We start from the raw sequence: 12,113 nt of genomic DNA on the forward strand, positions 1-12,113 counted from the left end.
ACAAATTTGAATTTTATTTAATTTTCATTTGTTATGAAATACCATTATTTTTGAGTTTTTTCAACTAATTAAAGTTCATAAACCATTCTTAGCTCATGGGCCACACAGAAATAGAAATAGGTGGTGGGGCAGATTTGACCCATGACCATGGTTTGCTGGCTCCCACTCTAAAAAGAAAGAGGGAGAACTGAGTGTTAATTTGTTTCATTCTGATAGAAAATGCAACATCAGTCGTTTTTTAGTCTCAAATCTTTTTAGTGGATCATGCCACCTTACTGGGATTTTTTTTTTTTTTTTTTTTTTTGAGATGGAGTCTTGCTCTGTCACCCAGGCTGGAGTGCAGTGGCACATCTTGGCTCACTGCAACCTCCGCCTCCCAGATTCAAGCGATTCTCCTGCTTCAGCCTCCCAAGTAGCTGGGACCACAGGCACATGCTACCATGCCTGGCTAAGTTTTTTGTATTTTTAGTAGAGACGGGGTTTCACCATGTTAGCCAGGATGGTCTCAATCTCCCATCCTGGTGATCCGCCCACCCCGGCCTCCCAAAGTGCTGGGATTACAGGCGTGAGCCACTGCGCCCAGCCTGGGATTTTTTAAGCAGAAAGATAGATAAGGAGACATTGTAAGACTTAATGGTAAACTGTGAAAGTTAAATGAGGTCTTGGCTTTGCGATGTACAGATTTCATGTTTGAATAATATTACATTTGCCCATCTTATATCCTTTAATCATATCATTAAATCAAAAGATTTGAGGCTGGGCGTGGTGGCTCATGCCTGTAATCCCAGCACTTTGGGAGGTGGAGGCAGGCGGATCACCTGAGGTCGGGAGTTTGAGACCAGTCTGACCAACATGGAGAAACCCCATCTCTACTAAAAATACAAAATTAGCCGGGCGTGGTGGTGCATGCCTGTAATCCAGCTACTAGGGAGGCTGAGGCAGGAGAATAGCTTGAACCCAGGAAGTGGAGGTTGTGGTGAGCCAAGATCGCGCCATTGCACTCCAGCCTGGGCAACAAGAGTGAAACTCTGTCTCAAAAAAAAAAAAAAAAAATTTCGAGAAATTACATATAGTACTAAAAAAATTTTTAGAAATTCAAGGAAATGTTATATTTATATTTAAATATAAAGAAAGTCATTTCGGATTAAATTTATAAATTACTATGTTAACCTAGTTACATTTTTTCATCAGAAAAAAATTTGTGATTGGGTTCTAACTCATCTCATGAATCTATACTTCATGAGAGAAAACACAATAATGTGGTTCTTTGAAAAAAAGGTGAATTTAAAAGTGTTTTTATACTCTAAAATGAGTCCAGTGATTTATCATGATTGTTCTTTTTTTTTTTTTTTGAGATGGAGTCTCACTCTGTTGCCCAGGCTGGAGTGCGTTGGCACAATGTCGGCTCACTGCAAGCTCTGCCTCCCGGGTTCATGCCATTCTCCTGCCTCAGCCTCCTGAGTAGCTGGGACTACAGGCGCCCGCCACCATGCCCAGCGAATTTTTTGTATTTTTAGTAGACACAGGGTTTCACTGTGTTAGCCAGGATGGTCTTGATCTCCTGACCTGGTGATCTACCTGCCTCGGCCTCCCAAAGTGCTGGGATTACAGGCGTGAGCCATCACTCCCAGCTGATTGTTCTTTTATATATATATATATATATATATTACATATTATATGTATATAAGATATATATGTGTGTATGTATGTGTGCATGTATATGTATCTATTCCATGAGAGAATAGGTCTTTTCATGACAGTAATGTTGAATCAGAAACTTCTTTCAGTATTCAGTAAAGATACTTAAAATGCCACAGGGTAACTCAGAAGTATTTAAGGTTAAAATATTACAAGGTAACTGAGAATAGTGTATACTTGAGTTATTCCTTCTAACTCCACAGGGTGACATGACGAAAATCTTCATGCACCGTTCTTCAGGTATTGTATAGTTGGCTTTGAGACAAAAGCCTTCACACAGCAAAAGTTCTGGCACTCATTTGGGTGCACAAGCATGATGCAGTAAGTCCTGTCATTTGGTGCCTGGGAAAGCAATGAGTAGTAGTAGGAAGAATCAGCTTAGGAACCAGACACATGGGGGATTTGAATCTTAGGTCTGCTGTCTATAGCTTTCTGATCTTGAGCCAAATCACTTAACCTCTCTCACCTGGAGTTTCTTCATTAATAAAATCAGCTATAATATCTACCTTATGTCGTTTTGTGAGAATTAGGAATAATGTGTGAGAAGTGCCTGGCAGAGCAGGCATTCAGTAAATGGCAGGCAATGTTATTACTTCAGTGTTGTACTTGTGTCAGTTATCATACTGTGGTAGCCATGCTGTAGTAGGTAACTGTGGCTGTCACAAGTCAAGCATCACAGACTGAATTGGTTGTGGAGACCAGTCCTACATTCTTCCTTCAGATGCTACCCATGTGTGTAGTGCATGTAATTAACCCACAGTTTCAGAACATTTCATATTGCACCATATAACATTTAGGAATGGGGCTGTCTGCTCTCTTTTTTGCCCTTGTGTGTCAATAATATGTGCTTCAGAAACATTAAGGAATATACCCCATTAAGGCTATCCCAAATTGTTTCCATTTCTTACAACCATATAAAACAGGAAATTTTTCTCATACTTCCATAGTGTAGATAACCTAGTTTTCCTATAAGTAAATCTGCATAGAAACTAGTATGTATTCTTATTTTATTTTATTTAAAATTTTAATCGTTTTACAAATGTGCCAAGCTTGTGTTTTATCAAATCCTTGCCATTCTAATTTTCCCATTATAGAAAAAATAAATGAAATTTCAAAATCTTTGTGTTCAGTTCATCAAACATTTATTGGCTATGTGCCAAGCGCTGTGCCTGGTGCAGACTCAGAAGATAAAGTCTAATATCTGTTTTCAACTTGCTTACATGTGGGGGAATAAGGGACAAAACAAACATGTAAGTATAAATATGAGGATCATGTGATACATCATTATATTATGCAATCAAAGAGGAAGGGCTCCAAATATTAATTACATTGAAATATGAATAACGTCACTGTGGTTGATCAGTAATTGAAATGTTTAACCTGTTTAATAGCTTGTATCATGACTTGACTGGATGTGTTTTTTCTTGTTAAAATCTATGCTATTCTAGGTTTTTACATTTTCAAGCACACTTAGAAAAATTTGAAGTTATCTCTAGTTAAAAAAATTTATTGGCTGGGCACGGTGGCTCACACCTATAATCCCAGCACTTTGGGAGGCCGAGGTAGGTGGACCACGAGGTCAGGAGATTGAGACCGTCCTGGCTAACACAGTGAAACGCTGTCTCTACTAAAAATACAAAAAAATTATCTAGGCGTGGTGGCACACACCTGTAGTCCCAGCTACTCGGGAGGCTGAGACAGGAGAATCGCTTGAACCTGGGAGGCAGAGGTTGCAGTGAGCCGAGATTGCGCCGTTGCACTCCAGCCTGGTGACAGAGTGAGACTGTCTCAAGAAAAAAAAAATTTTTTTGCTCTTTAAGAATAGAAAATGTTCTGATGACACCTGTGTATGAATTCTTTTTTTTTTTTTTTTTAGTGAGAATTCCCTCAGGATGACTAAAAATCTGTACTTCTCTCCCGTGCCAAATTTTAAAAAATTCTGATTCATGGAAATCTCATCAGCCTGTTGTCTGGGTTGCACAATTATCAGCCTTGGCTGATAATATGAAATCAGACATTCTCATGGAAATGGATTTTGCCTCTTTGGGAATGATATGGCAGGTGTCAAAATGTCTTCATTTATGATATACTGAATTCAGAGAAGCTCAGCTATACTAGATTTTCAGTAATCCTAGATCATAATATTTATTCCCATTTCATTTTTTCTTTTAAGAAGTACATTCTTTGAAATATATTTTCCTGACATTGACATTGACAAAATGGATGTAGTGTTTTATCATTAGTAACTTCTATAGATTGCTGTTTCATACAGAGCATTTTTAGTCACTGAGCAGGTATCAGAAAAATTTCAAGTAGTTACTGTTTTCTTTGCAGTGGTGGTTCTATGTATAATTCGGATACAGATGAGGATGAAGAAACTGAGCCTTCTTCTTCTGGGCAACAGATAATTGAAAATTCAATAACTATGAATAAGATGAAGCTGCTGAAGGCTAAGATGAAGAACATGAATCTCAGCAAAAAGGTGAAGCTGTTGGCATTTGGCCAGGCTTATCTCTAGCTTACCCCTGCAGAGCACTCATAAATGAGGTCTGTTGGTCATCGTGAAAAAATTATAAAGTATTATTCATTTCAGGTTACTGGCCTCATTTGTTAAACTTCTAAAAGGGATAAATTGGATTTTTTAGATTAGAAGCACACCTGAAGGGATTATGCTGCACTTAACATAATTTATCATTTTAAAGATCATTCTGGGTCTAAGAAGGATAAAAAAAGAGAGCTTAATCTTAATCTGGCAATAATTACTTTTTAAAATATGTTAATATTTATTTATTATGGATAAAGATATCTACTATTTAGTAGATAGTGTCAGTTTTCCAAAGTGATTGAACCAATTTACATTCTTTACAACAGTGAACGAGAGCTGCCATTTTCCCATATTCTTACCAGTATTTGGCATGGTCCTTTGTAATTTTTGTAATTCTTCTTTGTTTGTAGTGGCATCACATTGTGGTTTTAATTGCATTTCTCTGATGAGACCTGGAAGGCTGAGCACCTTTCATATGTTTATTGGGCATTTGGATACCCTTTTTAATAAAACACCTATATTTTTCCATTTTTCTATTGGGTTGTATGTTTTTTGTTACAGATTTTTTTTGGGGTTTTATATATATTCTAGATAAAAGTCCTTTGTTTCATATTACCACTTTATTGCTTTCCTTTTTACTCTATTAATGGCTCCGTTCCTTTTCATATATAATAAAATTCAAAAATCTTTAATGTACTACTTGATGAATTTTTACATTTATATACACTCATGTAGACATAACCCAAATTAAAATAGGACCTTTCACTCCAGAATGTTACCTCATAATATTTCCCAGTTAATACCTACCTTTTCCTACTCTCAGAAATAACTACTGTTCTTACATCTATTACCATAAATATGTTTTTCCTATTCCTGAAATTTATATAAATAGAATCGTAGAGAATATGGCCTGGTTTCTTTTGTTAAAAATATTTGTTTGATGTATCCATTTGGTTGTATGTATCAGTTAATTCTTTTTTATTGTTGTGTACTACTGTACTATGTGATTGATTTACCTCAATTTGCTTCTCTCTTTTCCTTTTGATGGACATTTGAGTTGTCTCTAGCTTTTGGCTTTTATCAATAAAATTCCTTTGAATATTCTCATACATTCTTTGGTGGACATAGCACTTGTTTCTTTTTTTTTTTTTTGAGACGGAGTCTCGCTCTGTCGCCCAGGCTGGAGTGCAGTGGCGCAATCTCGGCTCACTGCAAGCTCCGCCTCCCGGGTTCACGCCATTCTCCTGCCTCAGCCTCTCCGACTAGCTGGGACTACAGGCGCTCGCCACCACGCCCGGCTAATTTTTTGTATTTTTAGTAGAGACGGGGTTTCACCGTGGTCTCGATCTCCTGACCTCGTGATCCGCCCGCCTCGGCCTCCCAACGTGCTGGGATTACAAGCGTGAGCCACCGCGCCCGGCCGATAGCACTTGTTTCTTTGGAGCATATACCTTGCAATGGACTTTTGGAGTCAGAGGGAAGATATATGTTTAACTTTAGTATTATGCCAAACAATTTTGCCAAGCATTTTTTTGTTTTTGTTTTTGTTTTTTTTTTTTGAGACAGAGTCTCGGTCTGTCGCCCAGGTGCTATCTCGGCTCACTGCAAGCTCCGCCTCCCAGGTTCATGCCATTGTCCTGCCTCAGCCTCCTGAGTAGCTGGGACCACAGGCGCCCGCCACCACGCCCAGCTCATTTGTGTGTGTGTGTGTGTTTTTAGTAGAGACGGGGTTTCACTGTATTAGCCAGGATGGTCTCGATCTCCTGACCTCGTAATCCGACTGCCTCGACCTCCCAAAGTGCTGGGATTACAGACGTGAGCCACTGCGCCTGGCCAATTTTGCCAAGCATTTGAACCAATTTACACTCTTCCCAGCAACGTGAGAGTTCTAGTTTATGCCACATTCTTGCCAACACTTGATATTGTCAGTCCTTTTAATTTTAACCATTCTGGTGACTGTGTAAATGGTTTTCATTTATATTTCTCTAATGAGGAATAATACTGACTTTTCATATGATTATTGACCATTAAGATACATTTTTTATGTGAAGTGCCTGTTCAAGTCTTTTGCTTGTTTTTAAATTGAGTTCTCTGCCTTTTGCTTACTGATTTCTAGGCATCTTTATATACTATGGATACAAGTCTTTTGTCAGATATATGGGTTGCAGATATTTCTAACACCCTATGGTGGCTTGTTCTTTTACTTTCTTACTCTTTTGGTGAATGTTTTTAATTGTATTCTAATTTATCAGTTTTGCTTTTTTTTTTTTTTGAGACAGAGTCTCACCCTGTTGCCCAGGCTGGAGTGCAGTGGTGCGATCTCTGCTCACTGCAACCTCCGCCTCCTGGGTTCAAGCGTTTCTCCTGCCCCAGCCTCCCAAGTAGCTGGGATTACAGGTGTGCATCTCCACACCCGGCTAATTTTTGTATTTTTAGTAGAGACGAGGTTTCACCTTGTTGGTCATGCTGGTCTTGAACTTCTGACCTTGTGATCCGCCCTCCTCGGCCTCCCAAAGTGCTGGGATTACAGGCATGAGTCACTGCGCCCAGCTTGCTTTTATGATTATCACTTTTGATAATCTTTTGATGAAATATTTTCCTACCACAGGTCTTAAAGCTTTATGATTGTTTTTCTCTCACTTAGGTTTAGTCCAGCTGAAATTTTTTTTTTTTTTTTTTGAGACGGAGTCTTGCTGTGTCTCCAGGGTGGTCTGCAGTGGCACAATCTTGGCCCACTGCAACCTCCACCTCCTTGGTTCAAGCAATTCTCCTGCCTCAGCCTCCTGAGTAGCTGGGACTACAGGCATGTGCCACCATGCCCGGCTAATTTTTGTATTTTTAGTAGAGATGGGGTTTTGCCATGTTGGCCAGGCTGGTCTCAAACTCTTGACCTCAGGTAGTCCTCCCACCTTGGCCTCCCAAAGTGTTGGGATTACAGAAGTGAACCACCGTGCCCAGCTGAAATTTTTTTGATATAATGTAAAGTGGGGTGAAGATCTTTTTTTTTTTTTTTTCCTGATGGGGAACAATTGACCTAGCTCTATTAAGAAAAAAAATTCTTTCTTCATAGTCCTAAATGTTTATGCACCTAATAATAGAACTTCAAAATACATGAAGCAAAAACTACAAAGAAATAAACAAATACTTTTGTTGAAAGGTTTCTACATCCCACTCTCAAAAATCGATGAAACAGATAGGAAATCAGTGAAGGATTTAGGAGACTTGAACACTAATCAACCTACTTGACCCAACTGACATTTACAGTATGCTCTACCCAAAACAGCAGAGTACACATTTCTTTTTAAGTGTATGTAGAACACTTACCAGGGTAAACCATATTGTGTGCCATAAAACAAGTTCAATTTTCTTTTTTTTTTTTTTGAGACAGAATCTTGCTGTGTCCCCTAGACTGAAGTTCAGTGGCACAATCTCGGCTCACTACAATCTCCGCCTCCCAGGTTCAAGCAATTGTCTTACCTCAGCCTCCTGAGTAGCTGGGACGACAGGCTCATGCCACCATACCTGGCTAATTTTTTGTATTTTTAGTAGAGACGGGGTTTCACCATGTTGGTCAGGTTGGTCTTGAACTCCTGACCTCAAGCAATCCGCCTGTCTTGGCCTCCCAAAGTGCTGGGATTACAGGTATGAGGCACTGCGCCTGGACCAGTTTCAAATAAATTATAAAAGATTCCAAATAATACAAAAATGCTTTCTGGTTATAATGGAATAAAATTAGAAATCAATAATAGATATGTGGAAAACTTTCTGATATTTGAAAATAACACACTTCTAAGTAACTGATAGTCAAGAAGTCCAAAGAGAAATAGGTAGTTTTTCACTGAATAAAAATATTCTGATATTGTCATAAATTGATTTTTTAAAAATATGAAATATTCTTGCATTGTTAGAATGAACCATTCTTGGTTGTGATGTATTTTCCTTTTCATTTCTTTAGATTTAAATTATTAATATTTTCTTTAGGATTTTTACATTACGATTTTGTTCATGAGAGAAATTTTGATCTATATTTTTCTTTTCCAATATATAGTAAGGTTGAAAGAATTTTACCATGAATACTTATTTATCTAATATCTAGATTCTACCATTAAAATTTTTTTAATTTTATTTTTGTGGTAAAATACATATGACAAAATTATCTTAACCATCTTAAGTGTACAAACAGTTCAGTAATGTTAAGTGTATAACACATTGTTGTGCAACCAATCTCCAGAAGTTTTTTATCTTGTAAAATTGTCATAATGTGTCAGAATTTCCTTCCTTTTTAAGGCTGGATAATATTTCATTGTATGGCTATATACCACACTTTTTAAATCCATTCATTCCTCAATGTACACTTGGATTGCCCCCATCTTTTGGCTACTGTGAATAATAGTGCTACAAACATAAGTATGCAAATATGTCTTTGAGACCCTACTTTCAGTGTTTTCTTTTAGTAGTTTCATAGTTTCAGATCTTAGAGTTAAGTCTTTAGTTCATTTAGATTTATTTTTGTATATGGTAAAAGATAAGGGGTCTAATTTCATTCTTCTGCATGTGGATCTAGTTTTCCCAACATTGTTTATTGAAGAGACTATCCTTTCCCCAGTGTATGTTCTTGGCACCTTTGTCAAAAATAAGTTCACTGTGGGTCTGTGGACTTGTTTCTGGGTTCTCTATTCTGTTCCATTGGTTGTGCTGTCTATGTTCATGTCAGTACTGTGCTGTTTTGGTTACTGTAGCTCTGTAGTATAATTTAAAGTCAGATAATTGTGATTCCTCCAGTTTTTTTTTTTTTTTTTTTTTTTTTTGCTTAGATGGCTTTGACTATTCTGTGTCTTTTGTGGTTCCATGTAAATTTTAGGATTATTTTTTCTGTTTCTGTGAAAAATGTCATTGGTATTTTGATAGAGATTATGTTGAATTTGTAGATTGCTTTGGGCAGTATGGACATTTTAACAATATTAATTCTTCCAACTCACGAACATGGAATATTTTTTCATTTTTTTGTGTCATCCAATGTTTTATAGCTTTCATTATAGAGATCTTTCACTTCTTTAGATAAGTTTATTCCTAGGTATTTTATTTTACTTTATTTGTAGCTATTGTAAATGAGATTACTTTCTTGATTTTTTTTAGATTATTCACTGTTGGTATATAGAAATGCTACTGGGTTTTGTATGTTGATTTTGTATCCTGCAACTTTACTGAATGTGTTTATCAGTTCTAATCATTTTTTGGTGGAGTCTTTCAGTTTTTCCAAATACAAGATCATATTATATTCATATCCTGCAATCAAGGATAATTTGACTTCCTTCTTTCAAATTTGTATGCCCTTTATTTCTTTCTCTTGTCTGATTTCTCCAGCTAGGACTTCTAGTACTAGTACTTCTTTTCATTTAGGATTCCTGATGATAAATTCTCTCAGCATTTGTCTGAAAACTAATTAACCTTTTTAATTTTGAGAAATGTTTAATTCTTTTTTTTTTTTTTTTTTTTTTTGAGATGGAGTCTCGCTGTTGCCCAGGCTGGAGTGCAGTGGTATGGTCTCGGCTCACTGCAACCTCCGCCTCCTAGGTTCAAGCGATTCTCCTCCCTCAGCTTCCCAAGTAGCAGTAGCTGGGACTACAGGTGTGCACCACCATGCCCAACTAATTTTTGTATTTTTAATAGAGATGAGGTTTCACCATGTTGGCCAGAATGGTCTTGATCTCTTGACCCTGTGATCTGCCTGCCTCAACCTCCCAAAGTTCTGGGATTACAGGCGTGAGCCACCGTGCCTGGCTGAGAAATGTTTAATTATTTAGAAATGTTATAAGACTAGATTCATCAATTAATATTTTCCTACATTTGCTTTCTGTTTGGATTTTTTTTTAGCTGATCTATTTGTGAGTTTGATATCATGACACTTCCCCTAAATACTTTATTGATCATGTATCCCCTAAGAATAAGGGCCACCTTTTGCATTATTATGATACAGTTACCATAATCATTTATGATTGATACACATTATGTCATCTATATTCATATTTCCCAGGTCTTAATAATGTATGTAATAGCATTTTATATTGTTTTTGATCTGGGATCCAATCAAGAATAATGCATTGCATTTTGTTGTAATATTTTCATAGTCTCCTTTTATACAAAACTGTTTCTAAGCCTTATTTGGACATGCGTGTAAAATACTTCTGAAGAATATAGATCAGTTGTCTTGTAAAATATTCTTCAATTTGGAGATTTGGCTGTTTCATTATGATTAGATGGAAGTTGAACATTTTTGGTAGGAATACTACACAGATGATTTATTCTTCTCAGTGCAACACATCAGAAGGCACATAATGTTAATTTGTAGTAGTTTCTTTTTCTTTTTTTTTTAAAGAAAATTTGCAATTTTAGTTGGTATTTGCTCATTAGTCCAAGAGTAGTTTAATATATTTTGAAAATGTTCTGGTGGTAGAGGCTTTTCGGTTTTTATTTTTCTTTTCTTTTCTTTTTTTTAGAGGTGGGAGTCTCACTATGTTACTGAACTCCTGGGACCAAGGGATCTTCCCATTTCAGCCTCCCATATAGCTGGGACTATGTGTGCAGCACCATGCCGGGCTTGATTTTTCATTGTTTTTAATTTCTAGTTTTATTGCATGGAACTCAGAGAATGTTGTTTGTATTTCTACTTTATAGCATTTTATTCTTTGGGATCTAATAGCACTTTTCATGAATATGTACCTCAGAAGACAGTTTATTCTCTATCGAAAAGGTAAAAGTTTGCTAGATATTTATAAGATAGACCTTATTAAAGTTTTTTTTTGTCAATTTGATCTGTCTTAGAATGAGAACAGTAATAGATGAAGGTCTATTATTCATAAGTTTCGGTGTATTTCTCTTTTCATTTCCCATACTTTTTGCTGTAAGAAAGTGGTAGTTGGCCGGGAGCGGTGGCTCAAGCCTGTAATCCCAGCACTTTGGGAGGCCGAGGCGGGCGGATCACGAGGTCAGAAGATTGAGACCATCCAGGCTAACACGGTGAAACCCCGTCTCTACTAAAAATACAAAAAATTAGCCGGGCGTGTTGGCGGGCGCCTGTAGTCCCAGCTACTCGGGAGGCTGAGGCAGGAGAATGGCGTGAACCCGGGAGGCGGAGCTTGCAGTGAGCCGAGATCGCGCCACTGCACTCCACCCTGGGGGACAGAGCAAGACTCCGTCTCAAAAAAAAAAAAAAAAAGAAAGTGGTAGTTGTGTAATTTGGCACATAAATATTAATAACTTATATTTTCACTGTGTTGCTAGTTACAAAAGTAGTGAAATGTTTCATCTCTATCGCATTCACTGACTTTCCCCTTGAATTTTCCTTGCCTGATATCAGGCCCATACCTACTGGTATCTTCTTGGTTTCATTTGCTTGGTATACCTTTTCCCATGTCTCTATTTATTAACTTTTAAGTTACTTTGTTTTACATATTTCCTTTATATACAGTATAGAGTTGGTTTTTGCTTTGTGAGCCAGCTTGAAATTTTAAAACAGGTAACTTAATCACGTTTATATTTATTGATATGACTTCATATTTGGTCTTAAATGTCTTATTTTGTTATACTTACAGTTTCCTTCTCTATGCTTTCTTTTGTGTGTATCTGTATATATGAATGTGTAAGTGTGTAGTTTTTGGTATTTCAGAAAGCTTTTGCATTTTGTTTTATTGATTCACTTTACATTAATACTATTTATCATGTTCTTGATCTGCCTTTTCCTTATTTAACCTTCTCCTCTTTTATTTGCCAGCTTTAAATATCCTTTGACTCCTAATTACTAAGTGAAAATCAGTGAACTTATTTTTTTCTTTTCTCTCTTCATCCTCTCATTAAAAATTTTTTTCTACTT

General features: G+C 36.9%; 1 protein-coding gene across 8 annotated transcripts in view; it reads left to right on the top strand.

Annotated features, from left to right (window-relative positions):
• ZFAND4 (zinc finger AN1-type containing 4) overlaps positions 1 to 12,113 on the top strand; it is a 156,886-nt gene that overhangs the window by 35,631 nt on the left and 109,142 nt on the right. For all 8 annotated transcript variants that reach the window (XR_009212850.1, XM_058436502.1, XM_032142553.2 and 5 more), the window contains one exon: positions 4,033 to 4,180. Coding sequence is in view for 7 of the 8 variants with exons in the window: in XM_058436502.1 (XP_058292485.1) it covers positions 4,033 to 4,180 (148 nt within the window). In the remaining variant the exon portion in view is untranslated. The remainder of the gene's footprint in view (positions 1 to 4,032; positions 4,181 to 12,113) is intronic.

Source organism: Hylobates moloch, unplaced genomic scaffold (genome assembly GCF_009828535.3).
Source record: "Hylobates moloch isolate HMO894 unplaced genomic scaffold, HMol_V3 SCAFFOLD_3, whole genome shotgun sequence".
Classification (NCBI taxonomy): Eukaryota; Metazoa; Chordata; class Mammalia; order Primates; family Hylobatidae; genus Hylobates; species Hylobates moloch.